The sequence below is a fragment of the Phascolarctos cinereus genome, unplaced genomic scaffold (genome assembly GCF_003287225.1).
Source record: "Phascolarctos cinereus isolate Bilbo 61053 unplaced genomic scaffold, phaCin_HiC Scaffold_5;HRSCAF=322, whole genome shotgun sequence".
NCBI classification, from domain to species: Eukaryota; Metazoa; Chordata; class Mammalia; order Diprotodontia; family Phascolarctidae; genus Phascolarctos; species Phascolarctos cinereus.
The window spans coordinates 126,841,379-126,866,143 of record NW_027555958.1 but is presented as its reverse complement, the minus strand read 5'-3'; the positions used below and the strand labels follow the sequence as shown (position 1 = coordinate 126,866,143).

Genomic DNA, 24,765 nt, shown 5'->3' with positions numbered 1-24,765 from the left:
ATTGATTAGTTTCTTCAGGTAGATACATCTAGGCCACATAACCCTCAGCAATTGGCTTTCTTTTAAAAAATGCAAAAACTGGGGGTGGCAGTGGATAGAGCACTTGCCCTGAAGTCAGGAGAACCTGAGTTGAAATCTGGCCTCAGACCAAACACTTGACATTTACTAGCTGTGTGACCCTGGGCAAGTCACTTAACCCCAATTGCCTAAAAAAAAAAAAAAACAGTCAAAATTAAAAATTAAATTTAAAAAAATGCAAAAACTCCCATTATCTAGACAGTTCATGGAGAGTGTCTCTGAACATCTCCTGGAGGAGATACAGTCTGCCCTGACAACCTGGCCATTTATACTGGTAACTTGCAAGAAATAGAGATAGACATAGAGTCTATATCTTTATTTTCTCATGGGAGAATTCCTAAATCTTTTTTCACCCTGCATGAGTGTATATAATTATTACCAATGCATATACACTACAGTCTAGCTCCTTTCAGTACAGCCTTGGCCCAAGGTTTTTATTATGTCATTTATTTTTCTTTAATCAAAGTGGTTTTATTAGCATAGACTGCATATTCATATGTGGCATAAATGTTATAGTTTAATTTGACTATATTATGGGCATAAACATTTTGAATTGAAAAATTATTAATATTCTTTTCCATGTTTCAGGTTTGTGGCTATAGGATAAGGCTTCACTTTGATGGCTATCCTGATTGTTATGACTTCTGGGTAAATGCTGATGCTTTAGACATTCATCCAGTTGGATGGTGTGAAAAAACTGGCCACAAGCTTCATCCACCAAAAGGTATTATTACACTTTTGTTTACTATTATTATTATTAGTTATTATTCATATTAATTTTGTTGATATGGCTTGTTTTTATATTCTCTTAATTTCTAAATATATCCCTTCACCCTCCTACCTGTTGAATATTCCCCTGTCACGAAGAATAAAAAAGAAAAGAAAGAAAAAATTCAACAAAACTAATCACAATATCAACTAAGTCTGATGCCTAATCGCATGCCTAAATCCCCCTCCTTCTGCCAGGAAGTAAGGGTGAGGCATTTTCTCATTGGGGGTGAAGGAAACATTTCCTTAAGATTTTAAATTGAGTGTGACCCCACCTATTTAGATAATACTAGTTTGGAATTAATAACAATAAAACATAATAATTCAGATGGTGTAAGCTTAGATTTATATTTTTAATATGTGAAAAGTTTATTAAGTAAGTTATGATGTAAATAAAATGTTTTAAAATACTCATTTAACTTTTGTTATTTGTTTGAGTCCATTGTTTTAGCCTGTTGATATCTTTTGGAAATCTGATTCTATTTTCCAGCGTTTAACTGTCTTCAGTTTTCTGCCATCTGAAAATTTAATGAGCATGTCATCTATGCCTTCATGAAAGTCATTAAACAAAATATTAAACAAAACATGGCCTAAAATGTCAGCAAACTGAGCCAAAAAATAGCCAGCTGATTTGTTAGCTAGATAAATATTTATTTATTTATTAAATATTATTTAATTTATTAATTAAATTTATTAAAAATTTATTATATTTATTAAATTTTATTAAAAATTTATTTTTATTAAAATTTGCTATATGTTAGGCATTGTGATAAGTGCTGAGGGTAAGACATAAACAACTAAGCAAGAAAATCCCTAAAATTCTTGTGGAGAAGAGGTGGGAATGATGGTGAGCATAGAGGCAACATGGTGCGTTATCTGGGAAATGATGTTGAAGACTTGAATCTGGGCAAGGTAACGTGAAAACTGTCAAAGCTCAGGGTGTTCCAGGAGTGGAATCCAAGGTTCCTGTGGGGAACATATAGGGATCATGCCTGGATTATGATATGGACATAGCTCAGAGAGATCTCTGGATGTTCTGGATAATTTTTAAAAATCGTTTCATCTCATATATAAATAATTAAATTTTAATTTGTTCAGCTGGATTGAAAACTCCTGTACTGTCCATGGTGCCTAGCACAACAGTGCACAAAGTAGTTGTGCTTGTTGTTTATTTTCTCAAAATAATGTGTGTGTGTGTATGTGTGTGTGTGTGTGTGTGTGTGTGTGTGTGTGTGTGTTTGAAGATAGGTCTTTAAGGAATTTACAAAGATACCAGCCTCAAATAGTTTTATTAACTTGACATGTTTGTAAATTCATGATAAGTTATCTGAAATAGTGCTAGGTGGTTAAGGAAAGAACTGTATAAGGACTGCCCATTTGTAGTTTTGGTCAAACCGTCTTATATCTGACCTCATTGCTCATCAGAAACTGATTTCTTTAAAATTACCAATGATCTCTTAATTGCAAAATCCATAGAACCTTCTTCTCAGTCTTCATCTTTCTTGACTTCTTTGTAGCATTTGACACTTTTGGCCTCCTCCTATATACTCTTTCCTCTCTATAGATTCAAGACACTGCTTGTCTCTTGGTTCTCCTCCTACTTGTGTGGAGACTTCTTTGTCTCCTTTCCTGGATCCGCATATACACCCCAGTCCCTAACTGTATGTGTTCATGAAGGCTCTTGCCTAGACTTTCTTTTCTCCCTACATTCTTGTTCTTGGTGACCTTATTAACTTTTAATTTTTATGATTTATTTATTTGTTTGTTTTTAAATTTATTTTTTTTTGTTTTTTTAACATGTGTTACAAATTTTCTCCCTTCCCCACCTACCCTCATTGAAAAGGCAAGCATCTTGATACAGGTTATAGATGTGTAGTCATGCAGAATACTTCCATATAATCATGTTGTGAAAAACTAAGTATATTTCCCTTCATCTTATCCTACCCCCATTTATTCTGTTCTCTCTTTTGACCCTGTCCCTCCTCAGAAATGTTTGCTTCTGATTATCCCCTCCCTTAATCTCCATTCCCCTCTGTCAGTCCCCTGCTCTCTTGTCCCTTTCCCCCCTTATTTTCCTGTAGGGTAAGATAGATTTCCATACCCCATTGTGTATGTTATTCCCTCCTTAAGCCAAATCCTATGAGAATAAGATCCCCTCATTCCCTCTCACCTTCCCCCATTTCCTCTCCATTGTAAAAGCCTTTTCTTGTCTGCTTCATGTGAGATAATTTACCCCATTCTGCTTCTCCTTTTCTCCTTCTCCCAGCATAATCCTCTCTCACCCCTTAATTTTATTTTCCAGATATCACCCCTTCATCTTCAACTTACCCTGTGCCCTCTATCTATCTATCTATCTATCTATCTATCTATCTATCTATCTATCTATCTATCTGTCTATTTGTCTATCTATCTATAGATTTTTTTTCCCTCCCACTACCCTGATACTGACAAAGGACTCCTGAGTTACAAATATCATCTTTCCATGCAGGAATATAAACAGTTCAACCTTAGTAAGTCTTTTATGATTTCTCTTTCCTGTTTACTTCTTCCATGTTTCACTTGAGTCTTGTATTTGAAAGTCAAATTTTATATTCAGCTCTTGTCTTTTCCTCAGGAATGCTTGAAAGTCCCTATTTCATTGAATGACCATTTTTTCCCCTGAAGGATTATACTCAGTTTTGCTGGGTAGATGATCCTTGGTTTTAATCCTAGCTCCTTTGACCTCCAAAATATTTTATTCTAAGCGCTTCGATCCCTTAAAATAGAAGCTGATAAATCTTGTGTTATCCTGATTGTGTTTCCATAATACTTGAATTGTTTCTTTCTAGCTGCCTGCAATATTTTTTCCTTGACCTGGGAATTCTGGAATTTGGCTACAATATTCCTAGGAGTTTTCCTTTGGGGATCTCTTTCAGGAGGTGATTGGTGGATTCTTTCCATTTCTATTTTTCTCTCTGGTTCTGAAATCTCAGGGCAGTTTTACTTGATAATTTCTTGAAAGATGATGTTTAGGCTCTTTTTTTGATCATGGCTTTCAGATAGTGCAATAACTTTTAAGTTCTCTCTCCTGGATCTATTTTCCAGGTCAGTTGTTTTTCCAATGAGATATTTCACATTCTCTTGTATTTTTTCATTCTTTTGGATTAGTTTTACAGTGCCTTGATTTCTCAAATAGTCACTAGCTTCCAGTTGCTCCATTCTAATTTTTAAGGAAGTATTTTCTTCAGTAATCTTTTGGACTTCCTTTTCCATTTGTCCAGTTTTTCTTTTTAGGGCATTCTTCTCCTCATTGGTTTTTTGGACCTCTTTTGCCATTTGGGTTAGGCTATTTTTTAAGGTGTTATTTTCTTCAGTATTTTTTGGGTTCTCCTTTAGCATCACTCTCAGTTTTTCCTCTACTTCTCTTACTTGCTTCTTAAAATCCTTTTTGAGCTCTTCCAAGACCTGGGACCAATTCATGTTTTTCTTAGAGGCTTTGGATGTAGGAGCTTTGGCTTCATTGTCTTCTTCTGGTTGTATGTTTTGCTCTGCTTTGTCACCAAATTAAGATAATATAGTCTGACTGTTTTTGTGCTACTTGCTCATGATCCTGGCCAATTACTTGAGTTATAAACTCTTTGTTAAGGTAGGGTCTATTTCCAATGTGGAGAATTTACTGTCTCAAGCTTCAGGGGTTTTGTGCAGCTATTTTCAGAGATACTTCTAGGGACCTGTAAATTTTCAGTTCTTCCAAGGTGCTATGATCAAGGGCAAGGTGTTTACTCCTGTCCTGTGCTGTGCTGTCCTGTCCTGTCACTCTATGAGTGACCACAAGGACTCTTATCTGTCTTGGAGCTGTGAGGAGGATTTCCTCTCCACAGCCACTATAAGCTTCACGAAGCCAGCACTGTTTCTCGCCCCAGGACTGCCATCCAGAACTATGACCCAGATCTAAGCACGGACAAAGCAAGAGATTCCTGCACCAGCAGAGAGATCCTTGCAGTCCTCCTCTGATCAGCCACTTGATTCTCCCTCAGTCTGTGGGCCAGAAGCTCCAGAGGCAGCCACTGCCCCAGGGCCAAGCTCAGGGACTGGAGCTGAGACCACCGTGCTTCTCTCTCTCTGTGTAGAAACAGATTTTTCTCACTGACCTCCTAAGTTGTCTTTGGCATTCGTGGGGTGAGAAGTCTGGAAACCACCACAGTTGCCTGTGATTCAGTCCTTTGAGGCCTGCTCCAGGTTCACTGCAGCCTGTGTGCCCACTCTGAACTGTGTTCTTCTCCCAGCCCAGCACGATATACCTTTCCAATCAACTGTCGAGGCTGTCTTGGGCTGAAAATTGGTTTCACTTTGTCTTTTTGTGGGTTCTGCTGCTTTAGAATTTGTTTAGAGCCATTTTTTATAGGTATTTGGAGGGGTTTGGGGGAGAGCTCGAGCAAGTCACTGCTTTTAATCTGCCATCTTGGCTCTGCCCTGAACTCTTCCCTTTATTAGCTTTTATAGGATGAATTAACACTTCCATATAAATGATTCTTAGATCTGTATATTTAGCCCTAGTGTTTCTCCTGAACTTCAGTTTTGCATCACCAACTAAGGAGGCTGAACTGTATGTCCTATAGGCTTCTCCACTCAACACGTCCAAAACAGATCTAATTATCTTCTTCCCTTCTTTCCCTCCCCCAACTCACTCTTTTTCAAAACTTCCCTATTACTGTTGAGAGTACCACTCTCATTCTAGTCATTCAGGTTCAAAGTCTCAGAATCATCCTTGATATTTCTCTCTTCCTCATTCCCCATATCCAAATGGTTGCCAAGACTTAGCAATTCTGCCCTTGCAGCATCTCTTGCATATGGTCTTTCTCCCATCCACCACATTAATTCAGACCTTCCTCATCTCTGGCCTGGACTGTTGCAGTAGCCTCCTAATTTGCCTTCATGCCTCTTGTCTCTTTTCTGTCCAAACCAAACTCCATACTTCACACTTCATTCCTAAAGCACATGTCTACCATGTCACTTTCTTGTTCCAGTGGTTTGGTATTGTTTCTAAGATCAAAGACAACCTATTCTTTTTGGCATCCAAAGCCATTCTGGTTTTAAATCTGGCTTCCTTTTCAGATTTGTTATTCCCTTTCACACACTTTATTTTATAGTCTATCTAAACCAGCCTACTTGCTATCACTCACATGACATTTCCTTATCTGTCTTCATGACTTTGCCCAAGGGAAAAAATGTGCCTGGAATACTATGTTTCTTTCCTACTGATTTTTTGACTCTTTAGTTTCGTTCAAAGTTGAGATCAAATGCCACCTCCTCTATAAGGCTCTTCTTTTCATTGCTGCAGCTTCTTCCCTCCCCCAAATTGCTTTGTATTTATTTTGCTTTTATTTATATTTACTTACATCTGTAACTACAGATTTCCTTGAATTATTCTAAGCTTCTTGAGGCCCCAAGACAGCTTTATTTTTATCTTTGTTATTACCAATACTTAGCACAGTGACTGGCCCATAATAAATGCTTGTTGATTAAATGATTGATTGATTGATACATAACATCATTTCAAAATCATTTTAGAATTTCATTTCAGTATCTGAAAAGGTAAGATGAAAGTGGCTTGCTTAGTGTGGTGATTCTTCAAAGGCAGGAAAAAGTTACTAAATTAAATTGCAGTTTAGCATTTGTTGTGGAGCAAAATTTTCTTGAAAATAAAAAGGAAACACTGAGAGATTCCAAATGCTGTTGTCAGAAAACAGTTCTCTGCTCTCTGTTCCCAAGGCTACCACCCTAGTAGAGGCTCTCTTAGCCAACCACTCCAAATAGCAGGTACTCCCACTTGCACCCCATCTCCACACCATCTCATATTTCATAATCTGTCATCCTACTTCCTTATTTTTTGGTGCAGTGAAGTCATTCTTCTCCTTAGAAGTGATTAGTGGCTCTCTTTGCCTTTATCCAAAAGATAGTTTCAGAAAATAGCAAGCATTTATGTAGCACTTTTAAGTCTCCAAAATGTTTTATTATTATTGTTATTATCATTATTATTATTATTACTCATTTGATCTTCACAGCAACCCTGGGAGATAGGTGCTGTTATTATACCAATTTTATAGATGAGGAAACTAAGGCACAGAGAGGTTCAGTGATTTGCCAAGGATCACACACCCTGTAAGTGTCTGAGGCCAGATCTGAACTCAGGACTTTTTGACTCCTGGCTCATTGCTCTATACGCTATCCCACCTAGCTGCCTTAAAAATTTGTACATTAATCAAATTTTAAATAAGTTAAAATTTATGCAGGAAACTTATTGCTTAATGAAGCTTGTCAATATTTTTTTGTGAGACAATTCTTTTGCAAAACAAATTAATCACCTTTGATTTATCTGTTCCCTTTTAGGTCTTAAAAAGTGAGCATGTTTGAATGAAAACGTTTTAGAACAACATTGTGCTTCCTTTTATCCAGCTATTTCATACAGTTTTTCTAATGGATTCTGCATTCCCAGTGGAGTGCCAACAGGGTTTTCTATTTTTAAATTCAAAGAGTATATATTCTTTTATTACTTAAAGCCAAAAGGCCAGGTTACTAAATCTCTGTTTTTGTTAGGATGAAGTCTGTCTGAAGACTGTTGATAATTAGTTAACAGACCCTTATTCAGAAAAAAAAGGGAAGAATGATAATTACACAAAGCTAAACTAAAACATGGAAAAGAAAAAAAATTAAAAGGAAGAAATGTGTGAACTTTTAGATAAAATTAATATTTGTACTGGGAGCATTAAAATAGAAAAAACATTGGAGTTTTGTTATTAGGTTTTTTTGTGTGTGTGTGTGTGTGTTTTTTTTTTGTAACACTGCTTTCTGAACATTAATAGAAGTAGAAGTACCTATACTGGCAGGAATAATAAAGTGAAATAGCCAATTTCCGCTTTTAGGAAGTGCTCACTTCAGTGGTATTAGAACATCAAGCCAAGAACCTTTACCCATGGCACTTAAGAAACACATATAGTGGATGCATTTTATTAGGTTTGTTGAGGTGGCCACTCTTGCAGTGGTAAACTATGAACATTAGTGGCTCAATGAATAAAGTTCTGAGCCTGGAGTCGGGAAGACCTGAGTTCACATCTGGCTTATAATGTACAAGTGACATAACCTCTGTCTGCCTCAGTTTCCTCCACCATAAAATGGGGATTATAATAGCATTGATCTTCCAGGGTCACTGTGAGTATAAAAATGAGATAATACTTGTAAAGTGCTTTGCAATCCTTAAAGTGCTATGTAATGCTAGCTATTATTATGATACATTTTTTACTTTTTTTTTTTTCGCATTTCATTAGTTTCTATATTGAGCAAATTACTTTCTAAACACAGAAAAAAAAATTGGCACAGCCCCTTAGATATAATAGGAGTTTAATAAAAACTTGTTAACCCATAGACCAAACTCCCTTCCCCTGCCTCCCCCTCAGCAAGCCATAGGTCTTAATTCTTCCTCTTCAATAAGATTTTGCTGGGGCATTACTCACAAAACTAATGAAAAGCTTGTAAAAAATGACAGTTATACCTTTATCACCTTACTACTTTTCTTTGTAGCTATTTAGAATGGGGAAAAAAACACCTTTGGAGCAAATATTAAACTGTTTATTTGGTTCTGCTTGCTTTGTGTAGGAAAACCCATGGTTGAAATGAAATTATTGTGTATTGTTTAATATTTTGATTTTTAAAATTCCAGGTACATGTGTGGTTTGAGGTATGTTAAAGTAGAGGATAATATTGAAAATAAGTGAAGTTTTGTTTTTGTTTTGTTTTTAGAGAGGGTGTGTGTGTGTGTGTGTGTGTGTGTGTGTGTGTGTGTGTGTGTGTGTGTTGGGGGAATCATAATGCAAAGAATGTTAGACTTGAAGTCTGAAGAGGTATAGGTCATTACTACCAAAGTAATATAGGCAATTTGCTTAATCTTTCTAGCTTCACTTTCCTAATCTGTATAGTGGGGTTAATAAAACCTATAGTATTACTTGGTCAAGTCAGATAATATACATGAAAAACACTTGGCTAACTTTAAAGCCATAATTCTTATTATTACTGGCAGGTCAATTGAAGAAAATTTTGAATCAGATTCTGTAAAGTGAAGTAAATTTGTCTTAACACATATTTTTAGGGTATAAAGAAGAAGAATTCAATTGGCAGACATACCTTAAGACATGCAAAGCACAAGCTGCTCCAAAGTCCTTATTTGAAAATCAAAATACTGTAAGTATTTGTCAGTGTACCTTCTGATGGAGATCAAGAATGTGTTTTCTAGGATAAGATGCTTAGAAATCATAGCAAGGAACTGTGGCAACTTTTTTTGCTTGATGTTTAGTTGATATGACAGCCACAGTAATTTTCTTCCTGAATAAAAGTTATACAGTTACAATTTTATATTGAAAGATGTATTTGAAGGCAATATAGTACAAGTCCTGGTGCCTTTTCTATTTGTAAAATGTCAGTTAATTAATAGGCTCCTATATGAACAACTTAAGTTTACTAGGATATTCTTTTTCTTATAGCTATTATATGCATATTAAACTCTGATATCTGTTAGTTGAGTCTTGATTATATACATGGTGAATCTAGAGTAAGTCAGTTCAATTCACCAGTGTAGGCAAGGCTTGGTGCCGGGAATACAAAGACAAACAAAATGGTCTCTACCCTGCAGAAGTCTGTATTCTTATGGTGATGCAGGTATTAAGAGATCAGTCAATACAAGTTAATTTGAGGAGGAAAAGAGCTCTAATCATGGAGCCAGGAAAGGCATTGAAGAAGAGACAGCACTTGATCCAGCTAGAAAGAAGCTAAGGATTCTGAGAGGAAGGTAAGAAGGAAGAGTGTTGTACGCCTAGGGGAGAGTCTTCATAAAGGCATAGAGACAAGAAAATTGGTGGCCAGGTTGGCTTGAACAGATTACATGAAGAATGATTGCATAGGAATGTGGTCTGGAATCAGACTGTAGGGAGCTTTAAATGCCGGTTTTAGGCATTTGTGATTTATCCTAGAGATAATAGGGAGCTAGGGAAGATTCTGTTCAGGGGAGTGACATAGTCAGAATTTTGACAATTTTGACAGCTGTGTGGAGTGTGATTTGGAGAGGAGAAAGTGTTGAAAAAAGGAAGTATGCTAGTTTGAAAGCTGCTACACTAGTCCAGTGGAGAGGAGATGAAGATTTAGAGTTGAATCTGAGTGTGAGAAGGGGACAGATAGACACAAGAGGTGTTGTGGAAGTAGCCCTGATAAGACTTGGCAACAGATTAGACGGAGGGATTGAGGGAAAGGGAAGAGTCGAAGAAGACTTTGAAATTGTGAACATGAGTGGCTAGGGCTTGGTGGTTTGTTCTCTTAATGGTGATTGAAAGTATGGAGGGGAGGCAGGAGAAGATAGTGACTCTGTTGTAGATGTGTTGGCTGTGTTGAAAAAGACAAGTAGGTGGAGCTGTCCAGCAGGTGGTTAGGTGGGAATAGTGTACAGGAGAGAGATGAAGGTGACTCTCTAAAACTATAAATTGCAGGTGTTGCTTGGCATTGTTAGAGGTATTTCCCACATTGAGGATTCCCTGCACCATTAAAATCACAGTTCTAGTCCCATGTGGGTTTGAATATCCTCTGCATAGAGATAATTAGTTGAACCAATAAGAGCAGAAGAAATCACCAAAAATGAATATAGAGAGAAAAGAGAATAGGGTTTAGGACAGATTCTGAGAGAACACCCATGCTTAGGGAAAGGGAGATGAACAACAAAGGAGTGATGGGACAGGTAGGAAGAGATCCAGGAGAGAGAGCTGTTGTAGAATCACTTGTAATATCAGTAGTTGCACATAGGTCAAGTAGAATTAAGACTGAAGTCACTAAGAACCTTCAAGAGAGCAGTTTCTGTCAAGTGATGTGGTTGGAAGCCAGATTGTGATGTGTTGAGAAGTGATTGCAAGAGGAGGTAATAGAGGCAGTTAGTGTAGATGGGGTTTGACTGTGAAGGGGAAAAAGAGATATAAGATTATAGTTTGAGGGTCAGGTGAAAGTTTTTTAAGGATCGTGGCAACATTGGCACTTTCATAGGCAACATGAGAGGGAAAGGAGCTGGTATATATGGAAATGTTGAAGATGAGTGAGTAAGAAGCACTGAGGTCACTGCAGGAATGATGGACCAGGCAAATAGGGAGATGAGGTGGACTTGGAGGTTGCAGTGAAAATAAAGAAGTTTAGGAGAAAAAAGAAGGTAGATATGAAAGTATAAGAGTTTGTGATCAGGAAGAGAAATTTGAGAGTTCAAGATCATAGATACAATGCAGTTATGACTATCATAAGTATAATGTAGTTATCATGAATGAGAGTTCATTTATTACCATCCCTGTGGTGGGGTGAGGTAGAATGATAGTGTAAGTCATGGAATTCTTTTCTTTTCTTTTTTTTTTTTTGCTAGGCAGTGGGGTTAAGTGACTTGTGCAGGTCACATAGCTAATAAGTGTCAAGTGTCTGAGGCCAGATTTGAACTCAGGTCCTCCTGACTCCAGGGCTGGTGCTCTATCCACTGCACCACCTGGCTGCCCCACGGTCATGGAATTCTTGTCTCGACTAGAGGATACTGTCTTTAGATGCACATGTAGGAAAGAATAAGAATCTCCTTTAGCACTAGTTGGAAGTATAGTATAATGAGAAGATGACTGAATTCAGGCCTGGGCTTTCATTTTAGCGCTAATAATTACTACGTAGGTGGCAAACAGCAACTCAAGATCTATGAGCCTGTTTCCTTATCTATAAGAAAAAAAGAATAATAATTCTTAGACAGTTTACCCTGTAGGGTCCTATTTAAGAAGAGCTTTGTGTCTTTGCCATGATATAAACTTGTCACTTATAGAGTCATATATTAAATGGATTGTGTCAATGACTAGTTTTTTTTTCCCATCTTGTTCTTATTTAGGTCTTGCTTCTGTTGCCACTTTATGACTAACTAGCACTTTACATATAAATAACAAACCTGAAGCAATTCAGTGCTTTCATTGAAATCAGGGTATGTGATCAAAAAAACATGGTTCCAGTGATCTTGCCAGTCTTTAGTGTCCTTACACCCACCACCATTAGCTGTTTCCCCAGCTAGTGCGTGGTCCACTTTAAGGATTCCTTAAGGATTTTTAAGAGGCACCAGGGAAACTTTTAACACTTTGCCAACAGTGGAACAAATTATCTGATCCAACTGATGATAGCCTGGTTCAAGTAGAGTCCTAGAGAAGAAAGAAGAGAGGCATTTCTCAGCTCAGTGGAGCTGGAGAGAAGCCAGGCTATTGTAAGTGAAGACTTTCACCAAGATCACAGCCTAATTGTTGAAATGTAAATCTGGCATAGACAGCAGACACTCTTTTTTTTTAAACCACTGAAATCCACTTAAGTAGAAAACAGCTATGTGGGAAGATGTATGCCATGCTTCCTGATCCCCTTTTTGGTCCCTTGCCTGTGAGTTTCAGCAGGGATTTTATTCATTGTCTCACTAAATTCTTTTCACTGTTGTCCTACAACTTAATGTATGTTTTTCATATAAATGATAACTCACTCTCTTTGCTAAGATTACTTTGTGTTGCTACACTCAAATATTTATGGACAGAAATGGGCAACAAATAATTTTATGACATAATTCCTCTAATAAAAACTTAGGTAGAAATGTTGCCAGGATAGCAGTAGAAGTACATCCAGCTTTAGTGCCCAGTTCATCAATTCAGGGAGCATTCATTTTACGTGCTCGCAGAAATATCATTAAAAATTGCTTTGTACATTGAAGCCTCCCTAATTCTTCATTATAGTTATAGTAAAAAGGATCATGAGATTTATAGCTGGAGGAGGCCCTAAAGATCAGCTTGTCCAACTCATTGTGGGAATCAATATTTATTTTTGCATAATGAGGTTAGAACCTGATGCCTAACTTTGTCATTTCTATAATACCTGAGCATTTTTCCCCCTAAGGCAAAGGAGAAGTAGTAAGCTAGAAAGTGAGAAAGGATTGAAGAATTATGTAATTGTTATCCATGTATCAATGCTGCTTTTAGGAAAGAAGTCCTATTTTAGCCTTCATAAAAGATAGGAATAAAAATTTTCATTTTTACTCTCTCTCCCTCTCCTTCTCTCTCCTTCTCACTGTTTCTCCCTCTCCCTCTCTTTCTTCTCTCTCTCTCTCTCTCTCTCTCTCTCTCTCTCTCTCTCTCTCTCTCTCTCTCTCTCTGTCTCTCTCTCTCTCTCTCTCTCTCTCTCTCTGTCTCTCTCTCTCTCTCTCTCTCTCTCTCTCTCTCTCTCTCTCTCTCTCTCTCTCTCTGTCTCTCTCTCTCTCTCCTCTCTCTCTCTCTGTCTCTTCTCTCTCTCTCTCTCTCTCTTCTCTCTCTCTCTCTCTCCTCTCTCTCTCTCTCTCTCTCTCTCTCTCTCTCTCTCTCTCTCTCTCTCTCTCTCTCTCTCTCTCTCTCTCTCTCTCTCTCTCTCTCTCTCTCTCTCTCTCTCATTCTCCCTTTCAACTACATTTTGATTTCAGTGTATTGGTTTCTTCATGTTCCAAATGCTTGGCATAGTCAGCTGGTTTGCTTAAAATACACCTATTTTGAATGATTTCCTCTCTCAATAGCCATTTTCTGCTAAAGTGGAAATATTATAGCAAGACACAGTCCCTTGCACATAGTAGATGTTTTGTAAATATTTTTAATTGCATTAAATGAGATATCTCTGTAGTCATTTGCTGTCCTTCTTGTATAAAAATAAGCCACTGGCAGGTGAGACTGTTTTTTTAGGATTTTTCTTTTTGGCAATGATAATGGATTTGGACTGATGCTTTTTCTCTTGTGTACAGAGACTACTGGTTAAATTCTATAGTCATGAAGCAGGATGGTTAGCTAAACCTTATGGGGCAAGTCTACATCTTTAGCCATTCTAGCACCCCTTCCTCACCAACTGAACTTACAAGCCATGGATGGTAAAAATAAATATATCTTAATGCCTGGTGCATCTGAAAGCTTTGGTTCAGTAACAAAGAGACCTACTTGACTCCCAATGATACTTTTTGAGGAGCAGCCATGCTATAAGATGAGCACATTATCAAACCAAGCTACAAATGCTTTGATTGCATTGATAGTTGATGTTAGGGGTAGTCTGGACATTCAAACTATGTTTATCGCTAATCAAATCTGTGTTTCTGAGTAGACAGTGATCCCATCAGGTTTTCGTGTCGGAATGAAACTTGAAGCTGTAGACAAAAAGAACCCTGCGTTTATCTGTGTTGCTACAGTAACAGATATGGTGGACAATCGGTTTTTGGTGCATTTTGACAACTGGGATGAGAGCTATGACTATTGGTAAGATTTTTTTTTCCTCCTTTCCCATTTCTATAATTTTGTTACCTTAATTTTGCTTTTGTGCATAGCTTATTTATCAGTCCATTATAGCTGAATGCCACTGCTCCCTTTTTATATTCACTTGACATTTGGAAAACCTGGGAATGGCCTGAAGTCAAAGGGACTCTCCTCACCCAGACCCTTTTGGGTACTATTTTCCTTTTCTTTTTCATTCCCTATCATAGCCACTCTCTACCATGACTGTTTTTCCTTTCTCCCGAGGCCTTACTCCTTACATAACTCTAGAGCTACTTTGCAGGAGCAGGACTAGTGAAGACAGGTGTGGGGATAATCTTCTGTTGCTTCCCCTTTTTTCCTCCTTGGCTGCTGGTGCTGGCTTCTTCTCGTTTATTAAGAACGTACTGTGTGCCAGACATTGTGCTAAACGCTGGGAATACAGAGAAAGAGAAAAGACACTCCCTGCTCTCCAGGAGCTGACAGTCTAGCAGGGGAGACAGTTTTTATCTATTTGTATTCCAAGTACCATCGCTAGTGTCTTTGGCAGATGCCAAGGAAACAACCGTGTCAGTTACCTTCTCAGACTTCATCCAGAGGCTTTTACTTCAGAATCTCTGTCCGCTCTCCTGAAAGGAAGTGCTCTGAATAATTTGGTAATGGTTTTCTTCTGAAATATTGGTGAACTTTACTTCAGTCATTTGTATATACTCCTGTGCTTTCTTTTTGAATTGAAGAAGGGATCAATCAATCAACAAGTATTTATTAATGAACAAATGAGTAAAAGATTTACTAAGCGCTTACTACAATCAAAGCATGGTTCTAACTAAGCTCTAGGAATACAGATGGAAAAGTAACATGGTGCCTGCTCTCAAGGAACTCATATTCTAATGGTTTTAGCTGTAAGTCAGGTGGAAAAGTCTCTGCTGATATAATTATATCAGTTTCAGACTTTGAACCATTTGACAGTGCCAAGGACTTTGTGACAAATACTTTATTTTTTTTGGGGGGGGTCTTTATTAGCTGTGGTTGTAGCACCTACAGGTACACCTGCCAGGCCACTTCTCTACAGGAGATGCTTCCTGAGATGATGGCTGAGGACACCGTTATTCCTGTTCTCAAGCGTCTGGGGCAGGATCAGTGTCCAGTAGGAAGAAGTGGTCAAGGAGATTGTATTCTTTTGGCATGCCTGGTACCTGTTACCTCCTATTTCTCCATCCAGGTGCCTTTTTGAGACATATTATGAGGTACCTTATTAAGTGCCTACTATATGCTACTTAGATGCTGAAATGTGCACATAATAAGCACTTAATAAATGCTTGTTGTTTGTTTATTTGAATGGCAGAATAAATCATCACATTAAAATATTAATTTAATAAATAATATTCAATAATTAAATATTTTATTTAATGATTATATAATGTAACAACAATAATTAAATAGTAAATACTTTGAAAATGATCATCAGACTTTTACCCACAAGGCTGCAGTGTTAAAAAGAATAGTATTTTAGCTTTCCCAGTTTATCCTCGTTTTCAAAAATTGATGGAAGGGTATTATAAAATTTGATTTTAATGCCCAGTATGAAGGTAGAGTGAAACTGAACAAGAAAAATTATTGAAAGCGAATTTTCATCTGTTTATTTGATTATAAGATGTATATTTCCATTAAAAGTATTTTTAAAAAATGGTTGAACTTGTAGGATTCACAGATGTTCATAAGTCATTCACCTTCATTTTCTTCTGGGGTAAAAAATGGAATTCCTTTAGTTCTGCTTTTATAGCCTGAAATAACCAGCTTTAATACATGTTCAGACTGTGATAACATATTCTTAAGTGTTTGTGTAAATATATAACTATGGATATTAAGGTATCATTGGGTTTTTTCCCCACAGAGAATAAATGTCTACCACATTTTTCACTTTGTCTCCCCCCGCCCCCAACCTGCAATTAAGGAACATTTTGAAAACAGTTTAAGTGCTCTGAGATATCTGCATTGTTATTTGATATTTCACCCTTTGATCTTTGAATTGTGGAAAGATAGCACTTATTTTTAGTAGTATAAACTTGCTCACCAGGTGTGTAATTGAGGTTACAAATTGGATTGCTTTCTCTGATCTAAAGTAGTTTTGTAAACTAGGAGATTGTTCTCAGAATTTAGTCAGTGATCTTTTCAGTGAGAATGTGTGTGTGTTTTTTGAAGCCTCAGTAAAGTAACCACCTAAAGCAGAAGCTTACTTTTCTTAGTTAGAAATGTTTTTGTCTCTGTAAATAGATCACACCACTTTATTTAGTATTAAAGTCAAGTTCATTTCTGTATTGGAAAATAGTCATTCTGAATCGAGGTGATATTTGCATGCCATGATAAGAAGCCAGTGAACACAAGAGGTTAGATTCCTAAGACTCAGCATACTATCTTTTGTTATATTAAAAAGCCAAAATTTTCTTATAAGGTGAGGTGAATTCTAAGGTTCAATAGACAGTTTCTAAATGCCTGGAAATAAAAGAGTTGTGAAAGCTTGAAACCTATTTCATCTGCCCCTTTATGTCAGCAGAAGTATATCTTGAACTAGGAAAGTGTACCTAAGATCGAAATAATATTCCTTCATGAAATGGAAGTGTGGTTATTATCTGCTAATAGGGTTAATTTGAAATTTAGTTTCTTGTATATCAGTAACGCTTATTTTTGGTAACTGTTAAATTTTGCCCCTTTGGTACTCATCACACTTGGCAGAATGACATTTGAGTCTGATACTAATCTATGATTACTACCCATCATTGTTTGCCTTTTGGTTTTGTATTGAGCATTATAATTTAGCAAAGAAATAATTTTGTGTTTTCAGATGTAGAGGAATGAGGAGCTAGAATAAAAATGGAGAATATCACATTGATTAAACATTTAATCCCTATCCAATCAAAACTCCACTTCAGACATTTATTTATTCTTTTGGCTACTTCTTCTTAAAAAGAATTATTAGAGCAATGACTTCCTCACTTGACCTTTTCTTTAAGGAGCATGAGGTTTAAAAGCAGCTGGGTATTCGATATGCTAATGTAGTCAGATTAGATTGGAGCACATATTTGAGTGAGTCAAGATGAGGGACGTGAATGGATTTATGAAAAAGGAAGCTATAGTAAATAGTGATGTTGCCCATATTACATATTGCTTCCAATCTACTGTGTGAATTTGGTAGGTATCCAACTTATTAGTACCTCTGATTTCCATTGCTTCTAACCTATTGTGTGAATGTGGTTAGGTATCCAACTTATTTGTATCTCTGATTTCACATACTGTAAATATAAACAGTAATAATTGCCCCTAACCTACCTTACAAGTTGTTGAGTATTTGTGATATGCTCTGATGCTCAGAACTCTTCAGAGAAAATCACTCTTAAAATAATAGTTAACTATTATGAAAGGCCTGAGTTTCTTGAGCAAATTATCTGTTACCAGTAGTTTAGAGATAGGATACATAATAAATGTATAGGGCTTATTTTCTACCTCCTTGTAACTTCTCAGATATCTTCCACTGCACAAGGGAGTTTAAATCTGGATTGGCACAGTCAGTTTTAGAGTATTTAAAAGTAGATAGTTTTCTGTGCAGTCCTGTCCTGCCTTCAGACCCAATAATATATTTCTTCCTTTTCCAAATAGTGCTCTTTACTTTGGTTTCTAGCCATAGTTTAAAACCACTACAGACCATTTCATTATCTATGTTTGTGCTTCAAGAAGACTTTCCAAGTCTTCTTGAAGATTATTCAGACAATTTAAGGTATAAATTTATTATATGAATAATACAAAATAATTGTATGAATAATACAAAATAAGAATACAAAAGCAATAAAGTTAGAGGCTCCAGCCTTATTTACATTAATGTGTAATACAAAAGTCTTTTTGGTAATATTTCCTTTTATGATCACTAGATGGGGCTAAACAGATGATTCTTTTTAGTCCTGCAAGATGGATTTTGTAACCTGCCAACTGTGAAATAAATTGCCATTTGCTGATAGGTTTTTGGTTCTGTTTTCCCCCTTCTATTTTTATTGCTATATTGAAATGGCTTCATTGGTTGAATAGGGACTGTGGTCAAATTCTGAGGACTCTGACAATCTTGCACGTAATTAAACTACTGTAGGAATAGGCCAGAATGTGCCAGGATGAATATGTTTTATTACATAGGCTTAGAGAGAAATCCTTTGTTTGGAAAATAGACTTTTATTGATATCTTTTGTTTTTACTTCGTCTAGATTTCCTCCTATATCTTTCCTCCTGCCCCTCCCAGAGAATCATTCATTAATAACAATTTTTTTTAAATAGGAGGAAAAATTGATTAAAACTCATAAACACATCAAGAAAATCTAATGTTATATGCAGTGTCTCATGCCTTTAGACCCTGATGTCTACTTAGGAGCAGAAAGAGGTGGCTTCTCATTTCTGTTTTTTGGGTCATTCTCATTTCTCTTTTTTTGATTTTTATTATTTTTATAATTATTATAATTTTGATTTTTACAGTTTCACAACATTCAGTTGGATTGTTTTGTGGTTGTTGTCCTTTCCATTTACGTTGTTGTAATCATTTTGTGTATTGATTTCCTGATTGCATATTTCACTTTGAATCAGTTCATGTAAGTCTTTCCATAGTTCTGTGTTCATAATGCTCATCCCTTCTTACAATACAATAATATTGCATTATATTCATGTATTACAAGTTGTTTAGTGATTCCCCAGTGGATAAGCATCTACTTTGTTTCCATGTTATTGCTACCAAAACTAGGGTTGCTGTAAATATATTGGCTCATATGGAGCCCTTCTTTTTTTTTCCCCCGTGATCTCCTCAGCATATGTGCCTAGCAGTAGAATCTCTGAATATGGACTATTAGTCACTTTATTTGCAGAATTCCAAATTGCTTTCCAGAGTGGTTGTATTAATTCATAGTTCACCAATTGTTTATTAGTATGCCTGTCTTTCCATAACCTCTTTAACAATGACTTTTATAATTTTTCATCTTTAATCCTTTTTACCAATTTGTGGGGTGTGAGGTAAAACGTCAGGGTTGTTTTGATTTGCATTTCTTATGTCATTAGACACTGGAACATTCTTTCTTTCTTTTTTAATGTATTTTAATTTATTTTGATTTATCTACCATCACTTCCATATGCTTTTGAGTTTAAAATTTTTCTCCCCCTTCCTCCCCACCACCCTCCCCAAGATGGTGCACAATCTGATATAGGCTATACATTTACATTTCTATTAAACATATTTTCACATTAGTGAAGTTGTAAGTAAAAATTAAAACCAGTAGGAGGAACCATCAGAAAGAGGAAACAAAACTCAACAGAAGAGAAAAAAAATAGCGATTCAACTTTCACAGTTATGATTACTATCTGTGTTTTTTTCTACATCCTTTTTTCCCGTTTATGCTTTTCTTTCTCCTTTCTACTTTCCCTTCCTCACTAGTGTTTTGCTTTTGACCACCGCCTCCTTCAGTCCTCCTCTCTTCTTTTATCCCTTTCCCTTTTCTTCCCTTTGCCCTTACTGCTTTCTCCCTTCTTCTATCCCCCTCCCTTTTCTTTCCCCTTTTCCCTCCTACTGCCTATAGGGCAAGTTAGATTTCTATACCTAACTATGTTATTCCCCTTTTTGAGCCAAATTTAATGAGATTAAGGTTCAAACAATGTTCACCCCCCTCCTTCTTTCCTTCTGCTGTAATAGGATTTTCTGTCTTTTCCTGTAATGTAATTTACCCTTGTCTGCCTCCTCCTTTCTCAGTACATTTTCTAAGATCAGACTAATCCACTTACTTGGATCCATTTAACCCACTTGATTAGATTTTTTTTATCATTACATCAAAGTCAACTAATATCCACCCCTTTATGTATACTCCTTTAACATGGTGTAATAACAATACAGTTCTCAAGAGTTGCAAGTGTCATCTTCCCTTGTAGGGATGTAAACAGTCCCCCTTATTAACAACATTTTGTATCTTTCTGTCCCATTTACCTTTTTATGTCTTTCTTGAATCTTGTACTTGAAGATCAAATTTTTTGTTGAGCTCTGGTCTTTTTATGAGGAAGGTTTGGAAGTCCCTATTTCATTGAATATCCATCTCCTCCCTTGAAAAATCATGCTCATTTTTGCAGGGTAGTTGATCCTTGGCTGCAATCCAAGCTCCTTTGCCTTATGGAATATCATGTTCCATGCCCTGCGGTCTTTTAATGTAGAAGCTGCAAGGTCCTGTGTAATCCTGACTGTGGTTCCATGATATTTAAATTGTTTCTTTCTGGCTGCTTGCAGCACCTTCTCTTTCATCTGGTAATTTTGGAATTTTGCTATTATATTCCTTGGCGTTGTCAATTTGGGATCTCTTTCAGGTGGAGTGGTATTCTTTCTATGGTTATTTTACCTTCTGGTTCTAGGACTTCTGGGCAGTTTTCCTTTATGATTTCCTGAAAGATACTGTCCAGGCTCTTTTTTTCATCATGATTTTCAGGTAGTCCAATGATTTTTAAATTGTCTCTCCTGGATTGATTTTCCAGGTCAGTTGTTTTACCATGAGGTATTTTATGTTTTCATCTATTTTTTCATTTTTTGTTTCTGTTTGACTGATTCTTGCTCTCTCATAGAGTCATTAGTTTCCATTTGTCCAATTCTAGTTTTTAACAGATTGTTTTCTTCTGTTAGTTTTTGTACTTCCTTCTTCAATTGGCCAATTGTATTTTTAAGGGATTTGTTTTCTTCAGTGTACTTTTTTTCCAGTTTGCCAATTGTTTTTTTAGGGACTTGTTTTCTTCAGTGTACTTTTTTTCCAATTGGCCAATTGTATTTTTTAAGGACTCTTCTACCTCTCTCATTAGACTTTTAAAATCCTTCTTGAGCTCTTCTAAGAAGGCTTTTTGGGCTTCAGACCAGTTCATATTCCCTTTTGATGTTGCAGATGTGGGTTTGTTGACAATGTTGTCCTCTTCAGAATTTCTGTCTTGATCTTCACTCTTCTCATAATATGAATCTATGGTATGTTTCTTTTTACTCATGGTTTCTTTATTCCCTGGCCTTTAAAGAGATTGAGCTCTCCTGCTGGGAACAGAGGGCACTGACCCAAGCTTCTTGTGTTGGGAGCCTAGGTCTTGGTCACTGGCTTTGTGTGCTGGGGCCTCTTATGTTGGCAATTGGAGGCTGTAGGGTTTTGGCAGCTTACCTCGTGTTGGGCTGGAATCAGCAAGGCTGGAACTTTCAGGCAATTCTAGGTTGCCTGCTTTTCCTTTCCTTTAGCTTTCTTCAGCTCCTTTTAGATGGGTGCTGCAGGGTGTTTATCTGCCTGGGGCCCCTTGCAGTGCTGCCTCCCTCGTTTCTGCTAATGCACTGGGAGATTCCTTTGCAGTAGAGTGCTGAGGCACCTGGTGGTTTTCTGAGCTGGTTTCCACAGGTTCCCCTACCTTCACTGAGGCCTGTTGGTGTTTGCCTGCTCTACCACCTGGCTTCAGGATCTCCTCCTGATTGACAGTTGGAGGCTGTCAGGTTCTGACAGCTTACCTGGTATTGGCTTGGAATCAGCAAGGCTGGGACTTTAGGAAGACTCTAGGTTGCTTTCTTCAGCTCCTTTCAGATGAATGCTGCAGGGTGCTTATCTGCCTGGGGCCCTTTGTAGTGCTGCTTCCCTTAATTTTTCTGAGGCACTGAAGACTTGTTTGCTGGGCTGCTGCACTGCTGTTCCCCGTCTTTCTTCTAGTTCAGGTGTTCTAGGGTTTTTTTTTTCTTCTGGGGTGATATTTTCTGGGTTTTCAGAGATTGATAGGGGAGGATGAGAGTGACTACCTTTTTACTCTGCCATCTTGGCTCCCGGAAGAGGACTATGGAACATTCTTTCTTATGGTTGTTAATACTTTGCAACTTTTTTCTTGAGAACTGTTTTTTCCTATCCTCTGACCACTCATATTGAGGAATGACTTTTGGTACTATATGTTCTTGTCAATTTTATATATATATATATATACACATACATATATATATATATACACATACACATACATATATATAATATATATATATACACATATATGTATATATAATGCACATGTTATCAAAATAGATCAATATTTGATACAAAAAATTTTCCCAGTCAGTTGCTTCCCTTCTCATCCTAGATGCACTAATTTTTTTTGTTTAAGAACTTCAGTTTCATGTAATCAAAATGATCTATTTTGTCTTCTGTTATTGTCTATTTCCCCTTGTTTGACTGAGATTTCATCTACCTATGTCTGTGAAAAGTATATGATGTTCTTCTCTTCTGATTTTTTTTATAGTTTGATCTTTAATATTCAGGTAACATATCCATTTTGAATTTATTGTAGAATGTTAGTCTAAACCTAATTTTTACCAGCTTGCATATCCAGCAGTTTTCTCAGCAATTCCTTCCACTGCTAAGACCTTCTTTTTGTGATTCCCTTTCATTTACACTGTGTATCTCATATATAAACAATTATTAGCATGTTGTGTTCCCCATTAGAATATGGATTCCTTTTGCCTTTCTTTATTATGTCTAGTACTTATCACAATTTCTGGCAGATGGTAAGCATTTAATAAGTGCTTGCTGACTGGCTGACTGACAGTTCTTATGACATAGGGAGTTCATTCCTAGGTAATTGATATTTTGTGTTTATTGAACACTAGTGTATTAAATTCCATTATTTAAAATTTTTCTTTGTCTAATCGTTTCTAATCTTTGTCTAATTTTTTAGCCAGAATCAAATGATTTAGATGGTTTCTCATTTATAATATAGCTTGAGGTCCGAAAGTGCTCTTTTCCCTTCATTCCTACCTTTTTTCATTATTTCTCTTGATATTCTAGATCTTTTGTTTCTGTAAATGAATTTTGTTACTATTTTACTAGCTCTGTAAAGTATCCCTTTGATTGATATAGGAGCAAGAGTGAAAATGAACTTTGGTAGTATTGACATTTTTATTATACTTGCATGGCCCAGGCATGAACACTGAATATTCTTCAGTCATTTAAGTTGTTTGAAGTCTTACACATGCGTCTTCTAATTTCCACACTGCTACATTGAAAATTGAGGTGTCCTGCCCTTTGATGATGAGCTTAATAGAAAATTTAATAGAAGCTCATGAAACAGAGCTGGTCCATTTGTGTCTTCTGAGCTAATTTTTTCACTGTTTAACTCATATGTAACTATGAACCTAAATTTTCATTGATGTGCTGTATTCATGAATGCTGGGGTGGGAGGGCAGAAAAAAATGAGTGTCGTAGGTGGGGAAATGGTGAAGGAATGGACTTTAGGTGTTATACTAGTCTGTAGCTATATACACACCTTCTTCCCTCTGATGGGAGAAAGTTGAGGATAGGCATTAGGGAGCTTTTCCTAAATTCCCTATTTAAGAAGGGGGAACAGGACAGACACCTACCAGTTTCCTACCAGACTATGGGACTTCATTATGCTTTCACTTTTCGGCTTCTTTTTATATGTTGTCTTCTTCCATTAGATTGTGGGCTCCTTGTGGGCAGGGTTTGATTATCTTTGGCCTTTCTTATCCCCAGTGTTAGCACAGTGCCTTTCAGATAGGAGGCACTTAATCATGTTTTTTTCCCCTAGAGATTGGCTTGTGTTTGTTAGTATAAAGTTTATGAATTATTCATTTAAAAATGTATGCTTGTTATTTTGCAGTTGTAGTTTAAAAAATATTATTTAGCTTCTATAAGTTCTCCTCTGGAAGACTGTAAGATCCATTATATAAATTTTTAAAAAACAACTTTTATTAAGCACTTATTGTGTGCTAAATACAGGGAAATGAATAGAAAAAACAAGACAGTCCCAGCCCTCAAGGAGCTCACTTTCTGTTTGGAAATAACAACTTCAGTTCAGCTACAGGGCAGATTGAAAAGCCTAGAATTCTTAGGGGTTCAGTAGTAGGGCATTTGGCAAGGTCCAGGGTTCCATAGGGTATACCAGCAGAGTAGCTAATAGTGCCCCATGGTCTGGAGGCCATAGAAGCAGAACACATGGGAAGGCCTCCTCTATGGGTTCTGGCCTGGGTTAGAGTAGAGGAAATGGAGTGTTCTGGAGAGGTGCTAAGGGATGGCCCAACCTGCTGCTCTAGATAGGATCTTGATGAAATCTTATGCAGTGTTTCATTAAAACTTTTAAAAATTAGGTTGGCTGTGATAAATAAGAACCATTCTTTTAAAATGGTCTTCTAAGGTAGTTAAATCAGTGTGTTATTCTTAACATGTCATTCTTAACAGTGGAATTTCATTATTTACCTTCTCCTCAGGTGTGAAGCAGCAAGTCCACACATTCATCCAGTGGGTTGGTGTAAAGAGCATAGAAGGACCCTTATCACTCCACCAGGTTTGTGCTATATTGTATATTTATGACTTTTCAAATATCCTCAACTAAAAATAATATTAGATTTTGTCCATGATAGAAATCACTACATAATCTTTAAAAGAATTTAAAATTATATGTATAATTTTTTTTCATTTATACAGCTCAGATCTGTTCTTTAGATTCTGTATTCATATTTGATATGTTTTATCACCATAGAATTGAATTATCTAAGACTGGTAAATTAGATATAGGATTTAAGGTAAGG

General features: G+C 36.7%; 1 protein-coding gene across 7 annotated transcripts in view; it reads left to right on the top strand.

The window, feature by feature from the left end:
- The window catches only part of L3MBTL3 (L3MBTL histone methyl-lysine binding protein 3), a 162,829-nt gene that overhangs the window by 55,427 nt on the left and 82,637 nt on the right, over nucleotides 1-24,765 (top strand). For all 7 annotated transcript variants that reach the window (XM_020987039.2, XM_020987037.2, XM_020987038.2 and 4 more), the window contains 4 exons: nucleotides 667-802; nucleotides 8,969-9,060; nucleotides 14,014-14,165; nucleotides 24,445-24,521. In XM_020987039.2, the coding sequence (XP_020842698.1) occupies nucleotides 667-802; nucleotides 8,969-9,060; nucleotides 14,014-14,165; nucleotides 24,445-24,521 (457 nt within the window). The remainder of the gene's footprint in view (nucleotides 1-666; nucleotides 803-8,968; nucleotides 9,061-14,013; nucleotides 14,166-24,444; nucleotides 24,522-24,765) is intronic.